The 23,444-nt window shown below is 50.2% G+C and overlaps 1 protein-coding gene across 3 annotated transcripts in view; it reads left to right on the top strand.

Annotated features, from left to right (window-relative positions):
- Positions 1–23,444, top strand: part of LOC144819324 (uncharacterized) — a 1,068,202-nt gene that overhangs the window by 139,322 nt on the left and 905,436 nt on the right. For all 3 annotated transcript variants that reach the window (XM_078677268.1, XM_078677269.1, XM_078677267.1), the window contains exon 2: positions 11,865–11,959. In XM_078677268.1, the coding sequence (XP_078533394.1) occupies positions 11,865–11,959 (95 nt within the window). The remainder of the gene's footprint in view (positions 1–11,864; positions 11,960–23,444) is intronic.

The raw sequence follows: 23,444 nt of genomic DNA, 5'->3' as shown, positions 1-23,444 counted from the left end.
AAAAGGATTGTTAACAGAATGTTGAAGGCTATCTGTGATGGGAGTGGATGGTACAAGACAGGGATGTAGAAAGAAAAGAGTTTGTAGTAGGAGCAGACAGTGCACATTAGGCTTGTGAGCTGTGCCTCTGAACCAAAAAAAGGCCAGTCACACATCAGGATTGCAGTAGTATTGCCACAAACTCAAACACCCAATAGGTACATGAAAGCAAAACTATGTTTTAAAGGTCAGCATACAGAGTATGCCTGACATATGAGATGAGAGCAGCCCCCGCACAACTCCTGTACAACAGGCAATTAATTACAAGAAAAAAAGACTACATCCTAAAATGCAACTCTGACCCGCATCGGGTGGAAGGAAGCTGTCAGCTGTCATGCTGGTGATCCTGGGAAAAGCAAGTTATCTGGGGTCTCACAACAGAGCATAATATTTTACAGTTTCATTCACTTTCAGATACTGTGCCACTCAGCAAAACCTAGTCCAAAATTCTGAGGGGCTAGTGAAGGGATGGAGGCACATATAACCATGTTCATATAAGTGTGGTGTCACTGTAGATTATGGTGGTCAGGTGGCCTGCTGTAGCCACTGTTTCTGATAAGTGAGGCACCCTGTACCAACATGTGTTTGATGCTCAAAGCTTCCCTCAGCCCTGCTCTTTCTACTCAAGTTCAAGGCTTGACTTCCTCCCTTGTTTGCTGTGGGTTGCATGGTGCTCCCACGCTCACCAGAGGCGCAACTAGAGCCAAATGGAGTGGAGATGCAGGGGCTCTAAGAAGGGGGAAAAAACAACAAAACCTTGTTAACAAGTGAATGGTCTTTTAAACACCTGTGAAGTACTCCGGTGCAGCTGGCAGCTCAAAAGCTGTCTGTGTGTGTGTTCCCAGGAAGCTGTCTCAGCCGGGCTGACACACACGACGGGCGGCTGAAGCACTTTGAGCCCTATGGGCCTTGCGTGCCTGACTCTCACTGTGTGGCTCACTTTTTTTCATGCATACCAAATACAGCCAGCTGTTGTGTCAACTGATGACGACCAGACTGGTGCACCTCATAGTGCTGTGGAACCCTACAGATTTCTAATCTGCTGTATGGAAATTGCAACACTTGTTCCTGCTACAACCACTAGGCCTCACCACCACCATGTTTGAGGAGGGGCAGGCATTTGGCACTTCTCATTCATATCTCTGTACTGCTCACAGCATCACACTTCTGGATGCCTCCACAGCATAGTAACAGATATCCCCGGCTAACCACGATCCTTTTGACTTCTCTGCCCGCTCCCTCCTTCCAGTACTGGGAAATGTGTCCTGGCTTGTAGTGGTGTGAGTGGTTCTTAGGCTCCCTGTCTGAGGGGTCAAGCCCTCTGGCCACATCTGAAATGACAGCTACATTTTTGCAACAATATTTACAGTAGTCTGTGTACCATTTTGCCAATTCACTAATTTTACATGGATGGAAATCCAGTGTTCATATTATGCTTTTGTCAGAACACAGTAGTGGTACTCTGTTCGTGCAGAACTCCCAAGTTGGAGTGTTCGGTGTGCAACCAGAAGAAGGCAGTCAATGAAGGAGAAACCGCACCTTAAACAGATGATTTCACTTTAGTTGAAAACTGCAGGTATTGTCCCCGGAGAGTTACTTGAATTTGCATCAATTTGCTTTAAAATGCGGTGTATGGCTGGATGTATGGGTCCCTCCCACAATGCACACAGTCTTTGCAGAAAAGAAATCATTTTTTCCTACTTGTGATTATTGTAAGACGTTAGTAACATTCACCATTTGGGGAATCTAGTCATTCCTGCATCTGTGGCAGGTAACTGGATATGGGTAAGGTAAGAGCTATGCCTCCAGAAATCCTTCCTTCCAGATGTCAGTTTCGGTCGAAGCTTGTAGAAGTTGGTCAAATCCACCCACACTGAGGGAAGAAACAATTCTGGCTCACTACCAAGGCTCAAGTCATCTTTATGACCAACTGCATCACCTATGTAGTCATCAGAAACAGAACACTTCCATGCCAGGCCAAGAAAAAATACTTCAGGTAGACAGTCCCACTTCCTCTACCTTCGTGCCAAGAGACCTTACGGTGAACGTGCACTCTCCACAATAATATATCATAAGGAGTCAGGACCCTGGCAGACCAGCGATGGAAAGCAGAAAAAAGGAAAAAACAGAAAGAAAACGTTCTTCATCTTCACATCCATGATCTGGAACAACATATAAAAAAAATACTTCAACCCTCATGCAAATCAGAAAGGAAGTGAAAATGCATTTCTTAAAGGATCACTATCTCCCTACTTAAGATATATGTACTTGTCATATGCCATATTGAAACATAACCCAGGGATCTTGCACACAGTTAAGCCTTTCGATTTCCACAGACCAGAATAGACAGCTTCTTTCTGGACTGCATGGAAGTACCCGCAGTGAGAGTAAACGCAATTAGTGAGTAGCACTTATTAATTAAAACATTACATCCAGCAAAGGACGTGAGGCAGCCAGCCACCTGCTCTCCTCCCTGCCCTGCCCAGCAACAGCATCCTGCATATAGTGGAAGCCTGAAAGAGAGGGCGCCATGGTAAAGCACTGCATCCTCCCCTGCAGTGCACATGGGTACATTCCATTTTTGTTAACACGAGAAGATTAGGGCTGCGCACAGGGCTCTCACCTACGAAGTGGCAGAAAAGATTCTTGTGGATGGGTCCTCAATCGAACTGGTACTGATGGTAAACCTTGTTCGTGCTCGTTGCTGGAATTGTATGGCTCTTTCCCTTTCTGCTGTGCTGGCAAAGAAGAAAGGAAAAGCCATAGGGTTACCGGGGAGTACCGGCCCATTTAAATGAAATAAAATTAGGACATTTGTAAAGCACACCCGAGGTGTCCCGGCGCTGTCCGTATACCGCTCAGGAACCCTTCCTGGCTTTATCCCTGTGAAATGTCCACTCTTGGGCATCCCCAAGGTGAAGCCAGGCATCCCAGCGCTGTTGGGGCCGTTGTGGAGATGGGACCCATGATTAGAATAGACAACGAGGCGAGAATTATCAGGTCTGAGGAAATTGAGACCAGGACCCGCCGAGGCGGGTATTGAACCCTGGTCCCAGACCAGACCTCTGCATCAGGGTCTGCCGCTCTAACCATTGAGCCACACTTCTCCACACCATTGAGCCACACTTCTAAAGCACCGGAGTTACCTTAAGGGATCAGTAAAGCGGCACCCGTGAATGTATTCTGTGCAAAGCTTTCATTGTGGGGACTTACCTTCAGGAGGAAACATATCAATATGCTGTCTGAAATAATGTCCCTTCTGTTGTACAAAAACCCGACCCAAGAATGGCGATGTTCAGGGAGGTGTGCCCCTGCCCCTGCCCCAGGGCTGGCTCTGGCGAGCACTCTGCAGTTTGTAATGTCTTATTTTCAGGACTGAGGTGTGTGGGTCACGCCCCGCCGGTAATCCACCAGTGAAGAAATAAAACAGCGGCTTCAAGAAAAGGGTGCTGCCTTGTGGACAGCTGTCTGTTGTGAAATTGTGCAGAGGTAGGATCAAGGGCGAAGCTGGGGGGGGGGATCAAGGCCAAGCTCTTCGACGCACGGTCTTTCCATATAGTGACTTGATCTTTAGAGGAATGCAGACAGTGCAGAAAGAAATACAACAAATTGGCGCTCAGCTCACTGTATTACTTTTTGTGTCGAAGCCGCTGTCTGATAACAGTGCGGGGAGCGACTCCTCCCGGCTCATGTGTGTGTGGAGTGGAGCGAGGGAATATGGACAGCTGGTGCGTGTTGTGGTCTCCTCGGACCAAACGGACACGTGCTTAGGCCCGATGGCCTCGGAGGCTTGAGTCCGTTCTGTCCCGGCTAGCACTGCCGGAGCCCTGGAACGATATGTCCTTAAATGAGTAAGCAGGGGGAGGCACGCCTCGAATGGCAGCAGGGGGGAGGAGGGGAGCGGGCGTGATTCACTTGCAGGAGCGATAATTGCTACCATATGGTGGCGCTCTCTCCCGCAAGTGAATCGCCCACGTGCACGCGCTGCCATTGAAGGCAATGGAGCGCCTGCACGTGTTTGGCTGAAAAGCCAAAGCAATAGAAATAGGTCATTTTGGCAAGGCCTAAAAAGGAGGATAATCAAGATGTAGTCGACCTTATGTCCCTGACCTTTGTTGTGATTGACTGACCTTTTGTCTTGTAGTTCTTTTCCTGTGTTTTATGGGTGTTAGACGGGGACCTGGAGGGTCGGCCGAGCACAAGGGGAGAGGCCTCCGGTGAGGGCCGTCTCCAGCGATCGTACAGACAAGTAACTTCCCCCCCACAGATGGACACCACACGAAGATCAGAGTAACACCTTTTATAGGCAGTTCTTGAAGTAAGGTAGTACGATACAAGGAGATCAGGACACGATGATCCTCTCAATTCTAGTCTCTAGTAGGGGAAGGGGGTAGCGGGACAGTCTTGGTACCTACGGGTACTGAGGTGAAACGGCGGTAGCTCACAATCCTCGAGCTCGGTGGTCGGACGGGTCGGACCGCGGCAGCGCCAGCAGGTCCCGAAGAGATCGTAGGTGGCAACGGGCCGCGGCAGCGCCAGCAGGTCCCAACGAGGATGGAAGGTACAACGGGCCGCAGCAGCGCCAGCAGGTCCCACGAGGATGAAGGTTGCAGAAGGCCGCGGCAGCGCCAGCAGGCAGGACGATAGTTCACAAGGCAGGGCTGTGGCAGCGCCAGCAGTCCGTCAAGGATGAGTTCTTCTCGGTGTCTCTCGACTCCAGGATACAACTGCCTTCCTGCTCTGGGGCTGCCTCGGTTATAGGTCTGGCGCCCTTTGATGTCCGGACCCTCGCACTGGGAGGTCGGGAGGTCCGGGATGAGGGAGTCCAGACACCCAGCAGGGGGGTGGAGCCAGCACCCGGGGAGGCTGGGGGCGATCGGCACCTGGCGAGGGAGAGCCATCGACACTTCTTTCTCCCATTAGCCTGCCAAGTGGTCAGTTCACCTCCTGGATGGATGGTGGTGCCGGGATGGCGGTGCCTGGCCGGGCCCAGGGTTGGGGTCGAGCTGAGGCCACGCGGCCGCGTGGTGCAGTGTCCAAGATGGCGGCTGGGCCGGGCAATGGGGCTGACGGGGGCCCGGGCCCGTGACACAGAGATATCCGGGAGCAGGCGTCCCGGAGGGGACGGGTTGCGGGTTGCTTCTGCGGGTAGCCCCCGGAGAGCTGGTGTCTGGGCCCTGTCGTGCGGGGAGGGAGCGAGCCCTTCGTGGGGCCTGTCCAACATGCGTCCCCCCCAGCTGAAGGCGGGGAGAGTCACCCATCCTCTTGGGGACTCTCCTCGTCGAGGCGGAAAAAGCGGGACAGGCCATCCGCGTTGGCGTGGTCTTGGCCAGGGCGATGCTCCACAGTGAAGTCCATCCCCTGCAGGGAGATGGACCATCGCAATAGTTTGGGGTTCTCCCCCCGCATTTGCATTAGCCATTGCAGGGGCCGATGATCTGTTTGTACCCGGAAGTGGTTTCCGAAGAGGTAAGGCCGGAGCTTCTTGAGGGCCCATACTACTGCGAAGGCCTCTCGCTCAATGGTGCTCCAGCGCTGTTCTCGGGGCAGGAGGCGTCTGCTGATGAAGGCCACTGGTTGGTTGACTCCCTCGGGGTTCAGTTGGGAGAGGACGGCCCGATGCCATGGTCTGAGGCATCTGTCTGGACGATGAACTCACGGCTGTAGTCGGGGGCCTGGAGCACAGGAGCGGTGCACATGGCGGCCTTCAGCCTCTCGAAGGCCGCTTGCCAGTCGGGAGTCCAGTTGACTGTTTTTGGGTTGGTCGTGGATGTGAGTTCCGTGAGGGGCCCCACAATGCTGCCATAGTCCTTTACGAACCGCCGATAGTATCCGGTGAGCCCCAAGAAGGCTCGGACCTCGGTTTGGGTTACGGGGGGGGCGCCAGGACTGGATGGCAGCGATCTTGAGCTGGAGGGGGGCCACCAGACCGCTCCCCACTTGGTGTCCGAGGTAGGTCACGGACCCCTGGCCGATTTGGCACTTGCTGGCCTTGATTGTGAGGCCGGCCCGTTGGAGGGCCTGCAGGACCCCTCGGAGGTGGTCTGACCAGTGGCGGCTATACACCGCGATGTCGTCCAGGTATGCGGCGCTGAACTCTTCGAGGCCCGCCAATACCTGGTTCACAAGTCGTTGAAACGTGGCTGGAGCGTTTTTCATGCCGAATGGCATCACTCTGAAATGGTAGTGTCCATCCGGGGTGGAGAAAGCGGATCGTTCTTGTGCCCTGGGGGTGAGGCCGATCTGCCAGTAGCCCGCCGTCAGGTCGAAGATGCTTAGGTAGCGGGCCGCCCCCATGCGGTCAACTAGTTCGTCGGCTCGGGGGATGGGGTGAGCGTCGGTTCGGGTGACAGCGTTCAGACCCCGATAGTCGACGCAGAACCGGAGCTCAGGTGTGGTGCCCGGGGCCGCAGCTTTGGGGACCAGTACAACCGGGCTGGCCCAGGGGCTGTCAGAGGGTTCGATGACTCCGAGTGCGAGCATCTTGGAGACTTCTTCTTGGATGCAGGTGCGTACCCGATCTGGTACCCGGTATGGCCGGTGTCGGATAGGAGGACTGTCGCCAGTGTCCACGTCGTGCAGACATCAGGGGGTGACCCCGGGTGTGAGGGAGAATAGGTTTGCAAATTGCAGCAGGAGGGCCCGACAGTCTTGGCGCTGCTCCGGGGTCAGAGCCTCGGAGAGTTGGACCCCGTCCACCGAACCATCTTTTTCCCCGGCCCCCAGTAGGTCAGGGAGGGGCTCGGAGTACTCTTCTGCCCCACTGTCTGTAGCCATCAGCAGGCTGAGCTCCGAGCGCACGAAGTGGGGTTTGAGTCTGTTGGCGTGGAGGACGGGGAGGGGGTTCCGGGGGGATTCCATGTCGATGAGGTAGGTGACGGGGCTCTTACGCTCGATCACCTTGAAGGGCCCCGTCCATTTGTCCTGTAAGGCACAAGGTTCGATGGGGGACATCACCCATACCTACTGGCCCGGCTCGAATTCGATGGAGGAGGCATGTTGATCGTACCACTTCTTCATGTCCTCCTGACTGGCTTCAAGATTGGCTTTGGCGAGCTCTCTGAATCGCCGGGTCTGATTACGGAGGGTCAGGAGGTACTTGTAGACGTCTGGAGGGGTCTTCAGGGGGGCCATTTCCCACTCTTCTTTAACTAGGCTGAGAGGCCCGCGAACAGGGTGTCCGTACAGGAGTTCGAAAGGGCTGAAGCCGAGGGACTTCTGGGGGACTTCTCGGTAGGCGAAGAGGAGGCACGGTAGTAGCACGTCCCACTGGCGGCGTAGGGGTTCTTCCAGCCCCATGATCATCCCCTTGAGAGTGCGGTTGAATCGCTCGACCAGTCCGTTTCCTTGCGGGTGATAGGGGGTTGTGAATTGGTAGGTGACTCCGCACTGTTGCCATAGGGATTTCATATATTTGGAGATAAAGTTCGTGCCCCTGTCGCTGACGACTTCCCTGGGGAAGCCCACTCGAGAGAAGATCCCCATTAAGGCTCGACCTACTACTGGTGCTGTTACAGTTCGAAGGGGAACCGCCTCAGGATAGCGGGTGGCGTGGTCCACCAGGACCAGGATGAATCGATGCCCTTGTGCTGTTCGGGGGTCCAGGGGCCCCACAATGTCTATTCCCACCCTTTCGAACGGGGTGGTCACAACGGGGAATGGTTGAAGAGGTGCCTTGAGCTTGCGGCCGCTCTTCCCGCTGGCCTGGCAGGTCGGGCAGGACCGGCAGTGGGTGGAGACGTCATTTCTCATTTTTGGCCAGTAAAAGTGAGTCACCAGGCGGTTGTATGTTTTGTCTTGCCCCAAGTGTCCAGCCAGGGGGACATCATGGGCCAAGTTCAGAAGGAAGTCTCTGAAACGGAGGGGCACCACCAGCACTCGACTGGCCCCCAGCTCCGCTATTCTTTGTTCGCTGTACAGTAGGTCATTGTCCCAATAGATCCAGTGGGCCCCTGCGGTGTCTCCTGTGCCCTGGGCGAGCGCTTGCTGTCGCAGTCCCTCGAGGGAGGGACATGTCTTTTGCTCTTGCCGGAATTGTTCTTGGGTGGGCCCCCCTTCCTGACGCCACTGAGCCAGGTCCGGGAGGTCTTGGGGTTGAGCGGGCTCTTCGTGGGTTTGTTCCGGGGTGTCCGCAGGGATGGAGTCTCCCTCTGAAGCGATCGGGGGAGGAGGTGCTGGCCATTCGGGTCCTTCAGATCTAGGGATGGTGTCGGCGGCCATGGACCGGGTTGTTACGCACGCCCAGCCCGGGAGGCCTAACATCCCCAGGTGCTCTCTTCTTTCAACGGCTGCCCACGGGGAACTCTCGAGATCGTTCCCTAGGAGGCAGTCCACGGGGGCATCGTCGCGGACAGTCACTTTTAACATACCGGAGACTCCTCCCCATTCGAAGGGGACGCAGGCCATCCGACACAGGCTCTCCGAATTGTCGGCCGATCGGACGGGGCAAAGAACGTTTGGCAGGATTTGTTCTGGGGTCACCAGGTGACAACGGACGGCCGTCACACTGGCCCCTGTGTCACGCAGGGCTTCGGCCTTACGCCCATTTATGTTCACCCACTGGCTGTATTTCCTGGTGTTGGCTGGTAGGGGAGCCCGCGGGATCAGGTCTCTTCGCCCTAGGCAGGCCAGGGTCATGGCGGCAGGTTCCCACTCGGGCTGCTCCTGCTCATACTCTTCAGGCTCTTCGGAGACTTGCTCTTCTCCTAGGGCGGCGGCCGCCACCTGGCGGGGTCCGGGGTCTGGTTCTTTGGGCAGGTCGGGTCACTGGCATAGTGGCCGACTCGCTGGCATCGATGACACGTAACGTTGGCTCGGAACCCCGGGCGCATCGGGGGGTTGCCCCGGCCGGCCGGGGGCGGGGTGTTGTTGACGGGAGCGGCCGGGACGGCGTCTCTGCCCCGGCCCTGTCCTCCTCCTCCTCCTCGGGGACGATGATGACCTTGGTTGGTTCTGTTCTGCTCGTTTGGCCCACTCCGGGGCACTCGGGTGCTCTCCCATCGGTCAGCCTCGGCGGCGAGCTGCCGTGGGTCAGTCAATTTACTGTCGAGGAGGTGCTGCCTGAGCTCGACGAAGCAGTTGTTGGAGAGGTGCTCCCACACAATGAGGTTGAAGAGCTGTTCGTAGGTTGTTACGTTGCTACCCTTGATCCATCCCTCGAAGGCTCGGCTGAAATAGTTTACATATTCTATCCAGGTTGTACCCGGGCTCCGGGTGCAGTTGCGGAACCTCTGGCGGTACATCTCGGGCGTCAGCCCATATCGACTGAGGAGGGCGGCCTTCATGTGGTCATAGGACGTCATTTGATGGTCCGGAAGCTGCAGCAGGGCATCCCGGCCTTCATTGACGAATCTCCCCCATAGATCGGCTCCCCAGTCACTTCGAGCGATCCGGTGGGCAGTCATGGCGATCTCGTAGGCCTTGAACCACTGCTTTATGTCGTCGTTCCGATAGTATTCACGGACCACATCCTTGGGGATGTGGACCTTCTGTTCGGTAGTACCTGGGGGGCGCGGTTGCTCGGGCACCCCTAGGTCTTTGTTCTGTTTGCGCATTTCTATCTCCGCTAGCTTGCACTCGTGTTCGTATGCCAGTTTTTTTTCTTCGAGTTCTCTCTGTCTCTGCTTTTCCTCTCGCTCTTCTTGGAGCCGTAAGTGTTCTAAGTTCATCTTTTGTTCTGCCAGTTTCAATTCTCCGTCTAATTTGAGCCGTGCCAGCTCTAACTCGTGTAGTCTATTTTTCTCTCGTTCTCGGATCTCTTCCCGGGAGAGATCCGTTCCCCTTTCTTCCGTCAGAGTGGTGTTTGTTTCCGGGGCTTCGGGGTCCCGGGATCCGGCGATATTTGTCTCTGCCCAGGATTCTAGGGCGTGTTTGAAGTCCTCTTTCGTGCTCAGACCGGTGGTGGCAATGCCTAGTTCTATGCAAAATTGTTTTAGCTCTCGGTGGTTGTACTCTTCCAGTTTTTCCATCTGGAATTTCTCTGCAGATCCGCTCTCTCTGGTCGTCATTGTGGATTAGTCGTAGGGTGAGTTACTCTCTGTACGGTTTACGCGTTGGTTCGGATCGTGCCGCTGGCCACCAATGTTAGACGGGGACCTGGAGGGTCGGCCGAGCACAAGGGGAGAGGCCTCCGGTGAGGGCCGTCTCCAGCGATCGTACAGACAAGTAACTTCCCCCCCACAGATGGACACCACACGAAGATCAGAGTAACACCTTTTATAGGCAGTTCTTGAAGTAAGGTAGTACGATACAAGGAGATCAGGACACGATGATCCTCTCAATTCTAGTCTCTAGTAGGGGAAGGGGGTAGCGGGACAGTCTTGGTACCTACGGGTACTGAGGTGAAACGGCGGTAGCTCACAATCCTCGAGCTCGGTGGTCGGACGGGTCGGACCGCTGCAGCGCCAGCAGGTCCCGAAGAGATCGTAGGTGGCAACGGGCCGCGGCAGCGCCAGCAGGTCCCAACGAGGATGGAAGGTACAACGGGCCGCGGCAGCGCCAGCAGGTTCCACGAGGATGAAGGTTGCAGAAGGCCGCGGCAGCGCCAGCAGGCAGGACGATAGTTCACAAGGCAGGGCTGCGGCAGCGCCAGCAGTCCGTCAAGGATGAGTTCTTCTCGGTGTCTCTCGACTCCAGGATACAACTGCCTTCCTGCTCTGGGGCTGCCTCGGTTATAGGTCTGGCGCCCTTTGATGTCCGGACCCTCGCACTGGGAGGTCGGGAGGTCCGGGATGAGGGAGTCCAGACACCCAGCAGGGGGGTGGAGCCAGCACCCGGGGAGGCTGGGGGCGATCGGCACCTGGCGGGGGAGAGCCATCGACACTTCTTTCTCCCATTAGCCTGCCAAGTGGTCCGTTCACCTCCTGGATGGATGGTGGTGCCGGGATGGCGGGGCCTGGCCGGGCCCAGGGTTGGGGTCGAGCTGAGGCCACGCGGCCGCGTGGTGCAGTGTCCAAGATGGCGGCTGGGCCGGGCAATGGGGCTGACGGGGGCCCGGGCCCGTGACACAGAGATATCCGGGAGCAGGCGTCCCGGAGGGGACGGGTTGCGGGTTGCTTCTGCGGGTAGCCCCCGGAGAGCCGGTGTCTGGGCCCTGTCGTGCGGGGAGGGAGCGAGCCCTTCGTGGGGCCTGTCCAACAATGGGAAAGATAGTTTTAAGTTGCACTCTGCTGAAGTAATAAAGGAAGAAAGTTTTGAGCATAATCCGCATAATCCTCTCCTACGGTCCTGACATAGAATTGGGTATAACATTTATTATATGAAACTTGTAACGCGCTCAGCTTACCCAGGGGCATCCCGGCATTTATCAGACCTAATGTCGATAACGTTGAAGTGACTTATGCTAAGAGGGTTATCTGAACTCATTCCATTAAATTAACAAATTGCACCTATTATGTAGAAGTGCAGGATGCAACATGCATTCAGTAAGCATCAGTCTTGATGCCAGTTGTTTGTTGAATGTTTAGATTGGTGAAACTTTTCTGTAAAACCTGTTTAGGTGAAATATAAATCTTTCGACATATTGAAATGTTATGTGCATATATAATCTTATGATTCATAATCCAGAGGACTATTTTCTATTTCAAGCTCTGAACCCATTCTTGGCTCAAATCGAGCTATAGGTTCACTAATCGTTTTATATGTAAACCATTGTAGATGATGGACAAAGGGACAGGCATAAACAGAATAAGCACTCACAAGCTATACTTGGTAAAGTTAAAAAAAGCCATCAGGACGTTTTTGGACCTCACTAGCTAGTGTTTCTAGATAAAACTTAGGGAGTACTATGTACTAAGATTACCCTATTTACTTTTTGTTTTTTGCAGCCAATAGAGACAAACACAGAAAGCCATTCCGTTTCTTTGAAGACCCTCAGCGTAGAATGAGCCTAGTGTTAAGAAAACTTAATACCACTGGAATGGTTTGTATAAAGTTACTTTGCAATTTGAGCTTTATTGCCCTGTTTCATTTGATATTTGTAAAGGTTTCCAGTTTCACTATTGAGGCCCATGGTAGACAACTATTACTCAGGACATAGCAGTGTATGGAAAAATGTGAAATGTCTGATGAGTTTGAACCCTGACATTCAGACATTCGCAAAGCTCGGCCAATAGTAAAGGATAGCAAACTGTAATGCTAATTCGAAACAAATTTGGAGCAAAAAAGCTATGGGTAAAAGATTTAATTAATCTGAATAACTAGTAATTATTGTGATCATGCAATATAGTTGTTTTTAGCCTTTCTGTCCCACCACAGTAGAGAAACTGTAGTAGGCTGGCTTAGTACATGGTGCACAATTTAAGGAGGGATTCACCTTGCACCAATCCAGGCAACTCTTATGGTGATTTTAGTGGTCTTTGATAACCATAGAAAGTTCTCAAAGTGGTAGCTGTGGAGAGCAGCCTTCAGGCTTATCTTAAAGGATTGTAAAGAAGCTTGTTTTACCACATTTAATCAACAGTGTAGATTGGATGAAAAAGAACTTCACAGAGTTTTATAAACAATATGTCTATTTATTATGCAACACAAATACTAACACATAGGTATATCTCCTACCTGGAGATATCAACAATACAGACAAGAATACTTCAGGTGGAGACCAAACTATATACTAAGAAAGTGAAATGCGAACTGCAAAAGAGAATGGGACGTGGACTAGAAGACTCTGAGGAGTTGGGGAAACAAGGAACCATCCAAGGTAAGTACCCAGGAAACCCACGGAGGCTGTGTACAGAGTGGGTACACAGCAGCGGGCCCAATAGAAGTCAATGGAGAAGTCTTGCTTGCAGTTTTAAAGAAGAAAGACCCTTCCTGGAAGAAGCAAGGTTGGAGAGCTGCCCCACCCGTGGATGACCCAGGAACCAGGTTACCTGCACCAGGGAAGCCGTGTGCATAGGGGTAAAGTGACGTGTGAACCTGCCGTAGACGACAATGGAAGACTTCAAAGAAGATGCCTCTGGAGAAGCCTGTAAAGGATTCCGGTGGAATCCAAGGGTGGATTCTTGAAAAGGAGAACCTGCAAGCAGAGGTGACAGAGTCTATGCCTCTCGGAGGTGACCAGGAGTCATGGAAGTATAATGCCCACTGATGTCGAAAGTTTCAGGAGTGAAGACTGTGACCTTGTTGCTTTAGCTGTGAGGACCGTGCGACGCTGAGAAAGGCCAGGAGCCGTGCACGAGCAGTCCCACATCTGATGTTGTGTTAGGTGGTCATTGTCTGGCGGGAGCACCAACAAGACTTGGTATTCACAATTCGCATGGAAAGTGAAAGAATTCAAACATTGGGACCAGCAAGGTCCAGGGGACTCACCAAGTACAGGAGAGTTAGAGCAGGGCCCGAGCAAGTAGGGGAGTCCACTGAAGCGAAGGAAGATCATCGAGAAGATCCAGAGGCTGAAGGCACAAGAGTCACCCCAGGCAGCTCACCAAAGATGGAGGCCCATGGTGCAGAGGATGAAGTGAAGATGCTGGTTTTCGAGGGATGTGATGCTGGAGGCTGGAGCTTCTTGTAGTCCGAAGACCTTTGGCGTGCAGAGCCAACAAGCCTTGGCAACTGCAAGTCAACGTGGTGCACAGGGGTTTGGTCATGAAGGGAGTGACCCGATTACGGCCACCGGGTCACTTGCGACCACCTCTCAGCCTTCCTCACAAATGAAGAGTTGGTCAGACAGTATAGAATACAAACCAAAGGTAGTTATTGAAAGTACACTTGAGTGGAGTCCGGTCTGACCAGCCTCCTTAGATTGCTGCAGAGGGACTGACTTCTACCAACAGGGTAACATGTAATGTACATTTTCAGAAATACTAAAGACACACCCAGACTGGAAATTTCCAGTTGGTAGCTGGTGAACAATGGAGATACAGAAGGATGAGTTGCAATCCCAGGACTGGGTACATGTTATCTCAGTGTCAAGGTTACTCTGTCTGCACCCTGCCGCTCTAAGCATGGGAGCAGGCCTATCTAGTGAGAAAGGTATTCAATGACAAAAACAGTCTGTCCATTAGCACAGCAAAGCTCAACCTTGGAAAAATACATGGAAAAAATAATATAGCAGCTGCTTTAGCTGAGGCAGACATACGAGTGAGACAGAAATTAGTTTCGATCATGGCTCAAAATGGCAGCTCAACTTCAAATGGTGCCGCTAATGCTACCTTTACATAGACCAATGCACTAGCAAAATGAATGCATAAATTATACATTTCAACAAACCCTCCTTTTAGTATGAGCTAGCCATTGAAAGTTGAGAAAGTATAGAGAGTGCAGCATAGCATGTATACAACAAATAATCTTCAAAATTTGGATCACTACATGTATTCAGCATCAAGGGAAGATACTCCTTCAAATATACCCTCGTCTATCTGCAGAAAACTATCTATCTCCTTGTGAGACATAATTATAGCATTAGTATCATGAATGGGCAACTTCTGCTTTGGGGTGAGGAGTGTGATACAATAAGAGCAACAGGCTGTGAGACATTGTATACAGAGGCGGCAGGTGAGGAAAATACCATCGACAACCGCTAGGAAAGCATGGATCTTCCAACCCCAGGACGCAGATATGCCTCAGAACCATCCTGAGAGTGTCCAAATACCATTTTCTTGGCGTATGTCAGATGGAAGCCTGTGCAACTTCTGTATGGCAGCATATACATTGAAGGCGTGGTTTGGGATGTATACACAACAGCTACTGCCAATGACGCGACAGGCCTTTCCCCGGTTAGCAAGATGACGTCTAACACCATCTGGTTCTGTAGGACAACAAGCCTCGTAGCCTGGAGCTCAGCTGTGATATTCGTCAGAATCCCTGCTGTCCCAATAATGACCCCTTCTACAACTCTTGTGAGCCGACGAATATTAAGGCTGTTGGACATAGGGCCCAAAAAGGGTACAATACCTTTCATGGCCTCTGTGAACTGTTGCAAAGTGGTATCTGTCTGATCTATATCCTTTGTGTTAATAACCCTTCTAACTTGGGGCAGATATGTACTCCTATGCCGCAATCAGTGGTCCTTATGGTAATTGGACGGTGCAATATACACTGGTGGGAGAAGAAAAGAGAGGTAACATATGCCTGACCACCCCCTAGGAAGCCAAACATAAGCTTGGGATCCACAAACAAAATAGACATTATGTGGTGTGGGAGCAAAGGCGGGCTACTAATCGTACTCAGCTTATATCTGTAATTGCGATTACTCTCTCCCACTTTCACCTTCTTAATTCCCTGAACACAGAAACCAGCTGTTGTGTTGACTACTGACACTTGCATCGCTCTGTATTTAGTAATATTGCGTATTTGGAAGGATCGGAAATATTCAGTAGCACTGAACCCTTGAAAATCCAGCATTTCATTTCGAAGCCATGTTTTATTCTTTACCTACTCATACACATTCATATAAGCTGTTGGAGACAATGTACTAGGAGTCCCTTGTTCTCCTACCCCCAAGGAGTAAACCCTTGATGGAAACATATATATTCTATCACAGTGCTAGAGTCCGCAGATGTCGTATTTATAGCAGAAAATCAAAAGTGGTAATGCACCATGGTAAACAGTTCAAACCACCCCTTGCAACTTCCGCGATATGATAATGGCATCGATAATAATATATCACTCTTATTTGTAACTGAGGGGAGCAATCCACAGATCCAGCAACTAGTTGCATTGGAAGGATCATTGGCCTGATGCAACATTTGTAAAAATACATTGCGTGAGTCTTTCGATGTTCTCCTTTGTGAGGGGCTAAAATAACAAACATTTGTTCAGGGGGGACGGGTGTTGTCCCAATCAAAGAGCGAACAGGATACTTTTTCTCTAAAAACTAAGATATCCCTAACATAAATATCAATGCAATTGCAACGTTGGATGCGAAAACTATTTTGCATTTTGTAAATAATAGCGGAGTTGCAAATAGCTCTTCTTCCTCAGTAATGGGCCGACCAAACGGATACATTGTGTAACCGGAGAAAAGGGATGCAATAAGACTAATAGCAAAAAACAAGAGTTTGCCGTGTTTGTTAGAGCCTCACTGGCAGACTCCTATTGTTCATCAACGTTGGCGCTTTTGAGCACTGGCAGTGAAGCTGTTTGATCCTAGCTCTTGAAGAAATCCGACGTTGTCCAGCATACCGTACCCCCCTCCAGGGAAACACGTTCAATCTATCCTGTCCAATGTCCAAACAGTACACCAATTGCCTCTCCCTAATCTACTGTTGGTAACATAGGCAAGGTACACTCTGATTTGTGCAGTCCATCCCTACTAATCTGACTTCTCCTTCGGCGCACTAAACCTCCGTCACGGGCGCAAATTGTACCTAGCTACTCCGGACACCGAGGGGTCAGTAAAAAGGTGTTCAGACACAGAAGGGCCAGTAGAAAGCGGCTCTTGAATTGCCATAATCACCAGGTGCACTGCTGCATTGAGCACCTCATCATTCTCAGCCTCTGTTTGTGTCCACGTGAGCTTGGCATCCAAAAAGGGGACAAATCGTGGCACCTGTTCCCACTCCGAGTCCCCAATTCCTTAGTTGACCCACTGGTCTTAGGGTAAAAGAAGAGGCACTCTGTGGCAATGCTGACAATTAACCCAGTTATTTCGGCCAGTGACTTTGATGGCAGTGTGTGTTGCAAGGACCAACTGGAGCAGCCCCTTCCACCTCGGCTCCATGTTCTTCTTTCTCTGAAAGTTACGAATCAACACATAGTCACCAGGACGAATGTTATTGCCTGGCCCCTCGGGTACTGGCGGAAGTGAATCCTGGATCTGTTGAATAGAACGCAAACCTTTACTCAACTCCTACAAATAGTCCACCAACAGAGGATTCAATTTCTGAGAACCGATGAGGGCGAGGGACACCCCAGACATTTCCCGGGTGCCCAAACGCGTCCTCTTAAGGTGACAGTCTTGTTCTAGAATGTGCTGTTCGTGTGGACAAAAGGGCTAATGGTAAAGCAGCTTGCCACTGCAACCCTGTGCTCTACTGAATCTTTGCCAATTTCAGTTTGAGAGTAGCATTGTACTTCTCAACCAAACCTGCGGACTGGGGTGATTTGCAGCATGACATTTTTGCCTGATATGTCCCTCACAAACAAACTGGATGACTCTCCAGTTAAAGTGACTTCCGTTAACCCTCCAAATCATACGGGGCAAGCCGAAGGGAGGAGAGAACTCCTTCAGGAGCACTTTTGGTGTCGCTATGGCGGTATTTTCTTTGGTGGGGTAAGCCTCAACCCATTTACTGAATGCACAAACAACCACTAACACATATTTCAAATTGTTGACTCGATCCATTTCTATATAATCTATCTGGAGGACCTCAAGAGGGAAAGTGGGAAGTGCAAAATTACCAGGTGGCGTAGGAGTACCCTTTCCAGGATTGTGCATCATACACACCATACAATATTTAACCAAATGAGCAGCGGTCTTCGGGATGTTATCATTTAGCCACACAGTGTCTCGCAACTTAAAAATACCTTTAGGACTGATATGAGCTTGCCCCTGCACCATAGTGACTACGAGAAGAACATATGCATCTGGCAGCATCCATCTCTGTTTTCCAGACTTATCAGTCCAACACCCATACTCATCCCAATGTGCTGTGATGTCCTGCCATATCTCGAATTCCTTAGTAGTTGCCTCACTTTGAATCTACTTGACATTTTCCAGCGTATCCTCAAACATGGTGACCTCGGGCACCCACCTAGCAGGACCGGCTACAAACATCCTTTTCATCTTTGTTCGGGCTGTCTCCTTAGCTGTCTGGTCTTCAAAGGTGTCACCCTTACCTACAGTATCAGTGATTTTCTACACTTCACTATCGCTAATCTCTTGGGGAGTGTCAAAGCCGACAAAAGCCTATGTATAAGGGGGCCGTGCTGGATCTTCATCCAATGGAAAGTGAGAAAGCCTCTCTCTGCCGTGAGCCGTCCAAAATTATGGGCAACTCCAGAGGCAAACTGACTGTCAGTATAGATATTGACAGCCAGTCCCTCACTCAACTCACAGTGTCGAATAAGGGCAACGAGCTCTGCAGCTTGAGCTAACTTATAGGGAACTTGTGACATCTCAACTACCATGTACAGTGTCGTAATTGCATATGCAGCTGTTGTAGTGCCATCTGGTAACTTAAAATGAGCCATCAACATCCGTGAGGGTCAGATAAGGGAACATCAGTCAGGTCCACCCGTCCTTTCGTCTCTTTGTCTGTCCAGAAGATACAATCATGTATGTCAATTTCCTCACTTTCAGAAGGGAGGGGTAGCAACGTGGCTGGGTTCAGAGTGGCACATCATTTGATCGTGACATGCTATGCAAAGAGAGTTAGCTCATAACCGGTCAGACGTGCACTGGTGAGGTGCTGCGTCTTGGTCTTATTCAAATGGGTAGCCACAGCATAGGGCACCATGACTGTGAGGTCAGTATCAAATACGAGCCCAGCCGATTGTCTTATTGAGACGGCCAGAGCCACAACCGTTCCAGGACAACTCGGGAGGGGTCTTGCAACAGGGTTAAGAAGCACAGAAAAATAAGCACATGGCCACTGCGTACCTCCAAAGGCCTAAGTTAAAACAGAGAGCACACAACCAGCCTTTTCGTGTACGTACAGCACAAGGGGCTTCACATAATCTGGCGTACCAAGCACAGGCGCAGAGCAAAGCGAACTTTTAATTGCTCAAAATACTGCTGAGATTCAGGCATCCAATGCAAGTGTTCATGCACATCTTTAGTTGTTAATGCTAGCAAAGGCATTGTTAGTAAACGAATAGTTAGGGATCCAGTGACGACAATAGGAAGTAATGCCAATAAAAGCGTGCACATCATTTTGAGTTTGAGAGATAGGCATTTTAACAATAGTACTGATGCGCTCAAGAGTCAATCTCCTAGCCTCCTTCGAGAGTAGGTGACCTAAGTAGGTGACTTCCTGTCGACAATATTGAAATTTGGAAAGGGACACTTTATGTCCGTGGTGTGCCAAATGCAGCTACAATTTAACCCTACTGTCTTTGCAGCCCTTTTCAGTGTCAGAAGCAGTGAGAATGTTGTCTACATATTGGAGCAATACATTACCTGAGGGAAGCGTGAGGGAGTCCAATTGGGCTTTTAAGGCTTGACTGTATATACTAGGGCTCTCAGTATAGCCCTGAAGAGCACAACAGAATCTAAAGCTTCTGCCACCTAGTGTAAAACCGAACAAGTACCTGCTGACTGGATGGATCGGAATACTGAAGAGTGCATTTTTCAAGTCAATGACAGATAAGAATTTAGCAGAGGAAGGAATCCTCGTTAGAAGAGCAGTAATGTTGGGGACCACAGAGAACTGAGTAACCACTGTTTTATTACTTTTGCGCAAGACAATCCAATCACAAAATGATAAACATCAGGATGATCGTCAGAGGAGCCATAAGGTGCCCTCTTAAGAATGGGAAGAATAGGGCTATTGCACACATTCGCAGTCATCTCTTTGACAACCCCTGACTTAAATAAAGTCAGTCAATTTGCAACAAGACTCACTTCTCTGCTTGCGGTATTTTGTACTTAGGAGTATGGGGCAAAATGGCATTGTGTTTAGATTCGATAGAAACTAGGGATATCTGCAACAGTCCTACGTCCGTGTCACCCGTTGCCCACAAAGTGGGCGGCACATTTTTAAATTCAGCAGGGAGGGGCGCATCTTTGGACAGATACTGCTTACGGCTGACTACATTTGAGCCCATTGTCATGGAAAAACCTTCCGGGGAACAATAAAGGGTAGCATGCAACTTCTTTAATAAATCTAAGCCCATCCAATTTTCTCCACAATTAGATGTCAACAAAAATGGCGAATCCACAGTAACCGGACCTATAGTCAGTGTAAGAGGTTTGGAAATGGGGCTTACAACCGGTATACCAGAAAATCCTACCGAAACATTATTATGGCCAGACAGAGCTGCCCTGGGGACCAGTGAACGAGAAATAGAGCTATTCATTCCACCTGTATCCACCAAAAATTCCTTAGCTGAGCAATGTAAAACTGCAGCAACATAAGGACCACGCTGATCTAAAGATATCTGAACTGGTCCCTCACTCTGTCGCTTTCTGTCCTAGCTGTGAGACATCCCTATCATCTCGTCAATGTCATAATCCTCGTGATATTACTGTCCGCCTCTACTGTAATCGAAGTAGTTACTAGCGGGAAGGTCTTTTGAGGCTGCGCCATGCTGAGCTCTGTCCTGTCCACCAGCTCCACGATCCCGTCCACAAGAACCTCGTCCTCTAGGGGCTGCAACTTTCTGCAACAACAACGGAATCTCACTACGCCAATGTCCCTCCTTACAATATGCACACTGATTCGGGCCTACAGGCGTAGTATTCCGGCTGGTACGCGAAAGCTGCTGGTCCGAACCACCATGTCTTCTACCATTCCCGCTAGAAGCCTGCTGCAATAACACCTTCGTCTTCAGTTCCTTATGCTTTTTCTCCACCTTCTTCTCCTCATTCTCTCTATGCTCATAATTCTGCACCGTGTTCAATATTACAGAAGGGGAGGAGGTAGTCCAAGTGCTCTCCGAGGCCTGTAACTTAGTCGCAATCTCAGGAAGCAGGTTCTGAACAAATCTATTAACGAACAATCGGACACGTCCCTCCACGGACAAATCAGGACCACTAAAATCCCAAAACACCCCTTCAAGCTTAGTGAAAAAATCAGACACACCCTCATCTTTCTTTTGACGACATGCCATTAACTTGTCCCAATCTACCCTTCTCGTGGAATAAGAGAGTGCATGAACGTAATGATTCGCCCAGGCAAAGCTAGTATCTCGGTCTTAGGCTTCTCCCCAGGCTTCCTTTCCTGGTCCCATGCTTTAATCTGATCCCAAGTAACACCCAATTCCCCAACGCGGTCCTCTGTGTACACCTGCCTCCAAATATCAACGGGCACCAGTAAACCAAAAAACATCTCAATGTCCGCAAACGGCATCTCTGTTGATGAAGTGGCCTCAGTCAATTCCTTATATTATGCAGTAGGATTTTTCCTAGGGTCAAGTAACTGAGTCCTAGGGGACAAAACCTCACTCCTTTTCCACAGAGTGTAGACCCATTGTTCTTGGAAATGGGACTCTACTCTCTGTCTAATAACAGCATTCTGCTGATCCCATAGCTCTGGTAGTTTTGGGTGATATATGGAGTGAACTTCCCTCATTAGGAACTGGCATACTGTCTTTTGGCTCTTTTCAAGCAGCCTACTCCGATAAGCGACCAGCGACGCAACATTACTAAAAACCTCACCAGGAGCCATAGCAGCATCATATACATGATCCGTAATATAAATCATTTGGGGTGCTACATCATTGAAACACTGTTCCCACAGTCCAATCAAAGTAGCCAACATGTGCTTAAGGGCATGCTGCTGCACAAACTGCTCATAATCTTTCATCACATTCCACACATCCTCCACACTGTAAATGTGGTTATGAGCCCACTGAGCCGCCTGATTGGCTACCACCTTTTTCTCTTCAACTCCCACATCAGACTGTATCAATATCCGCCTCAGTTGCTCCCTAGCAATCGCCCAGTCTCCGTCCCCTAGTCCACATACAGGCGTTCCGCTGCTCAGGAATGTCGGGGTATGGAGGAACAGGGGAGGAGTAGCAACAGAAGAAGCAGGCACTAACGTCGCTGCTGGATGCGTCGTAGGTGTGAGGGTTGGCGTGAGTGATGCTGAAACAATAGGTGCAGCAGGGACACTGGCAGTTATTGTAGCCGCACAAGGCAAAGTCAAAGAAAGGGCAGGAGGCGCGGTGGCTGAAACAGCTTGATCAATAGCAGAAAAAACAGAAATAACAGGGACAGGAGGAACAGATTACTGAAGCAATGGCATGGCAGGGTATATTTTCTGCGGGCGTATGGAGGGGGTGGGTGAGTATCTAATAATTCCTCCACAAAAAATAAGACTTTTCACATTGTAATCGAAACTTCCTATCAGTACAGTCTATTCCTTTATCTATTTCTGTCTATCATGTGCCACAGCTTTCTGAGTCAATGTCTGCATTCTCCCTTTTCCGTGCCTCTTTCTGTGCTTTCATTTGTCTCTGTTTAGCCTCTTTTTGCCATGTTCTGAGGGAATCAAACATCGACTGCCTACTCCTTTAGAAAATTAATTTTCTGTTAATCAAAAGTGCCCATCAACGGACACTGCAACTCAGCATTGTCCCTTGAATATTTGTACCAACAAAAAGGGCAGTGTTCCAAAGGTAGAGTAACGAGGAATACCCCATAACCCTTACCAGGAAACAAAAGAAAAAGACATAGGTCAGTGCTGCATTCTCTCCTACAGCTCAAAACTCACTCTTCACATGATACTACCATGGGATGTCCAAAGTAAATGCTAAAAAATATTTAAAAAAACATATTCCCTGCAGTAAATCATCACACCAAGTAATAGAGGAAGCCACAAGCAAAGAGGAAGGGACTGAAACTCCAACCCCCACTCGGGAAATCAACCATAACATGTGCACCCAGGGGTTCACAGAGAAACACCTATTAAAGGTGATACAATGTTGTGTGTGAAACAGACATAAAGAAAAGAGAAAATAGAAGGGATAGAAAAGATAAAGGTCCCTCGGCTGAACTGCCATCCTATTACTGAGCCAACAAAAGAGAGGGGCGACCGAGGAGCGAGTTATGGTCCAGTGTCCATGCTTCTCTAGCATTACTTGAACCAACAAAAAGGACATTGTTCCAAAGGTAGAGTAACGAGAAATACCCCGTAACCCTTACCAGGAAACAAAAGAAAAGAAAGGGAAAGACCTAGGTATGAATAGTGACCCCCCATGAAGGAGAAAGAAAAAGTCTTGTCTCCTGTTGCCCTCACACACCCCAAAGGGTGTCATGCTTCATCATCTGGCATTTGCTCCTTGTCGGGCCTGGTGCTGCAATTTGCGGATTTATTTTTAAATAATTAAAAGCGGGGGGCCATGTGGTACAGGGACTGTACCCAAACCGAGTACAGATTGCTCGGAATGCCTGTGTCTACAAACAGCGTCACTTACGGTAATCTTGGGAGTGGGCTTCGGAGTACCTGCCCTGTCCATTCGTCCGCCAGAGAGAGATGATACTGGAGACAGACGGAGGCTAAATAGTCTAAGAAGGAGAGCTAAGGCAGCACCTACTTCCGGCTGTTCAAACCTTGAGAGTGGCAGTGCGGCTGCGTGGAGTGTCAGCTGTAAATACAGACGCATGTGCAGCCGCGGGGAGAACTACTCACCCGTGCATGCGCATCAGTTTACTCTAGGAGGAAGAAGTTATCTCAGCCCATCTACGTGAATGAAGCCGGTCTAAGATTAGCGAGTGGCTCCGCCAGAGATAGTCCTCAAATACCAGTGCTGCATTCTCTCCTACAGCTCAAAACTCACTCTTCACATGATACTACCAT

Source organism: Lissotriton helveticus, chromosome 2_1 (assembly GCF_964261635.1).
Source record: "Lissotriton helveticus chromosome 2_1, aLisHel1.1, whole genome shotgun sequence".
NCBI classification, from domain to species: domain Eukaryota; kingdom Metazoa; phylum Chordata; class Amphibia; order Caudata; family Salamandridae; genus Lissotriton; species Lissotriton helveticus.
The sequence above is the reverse complement of the archived record's forward strand: the minus strand, read 5'-3'. Positions and strand labels throughout refer to the sequence as shown.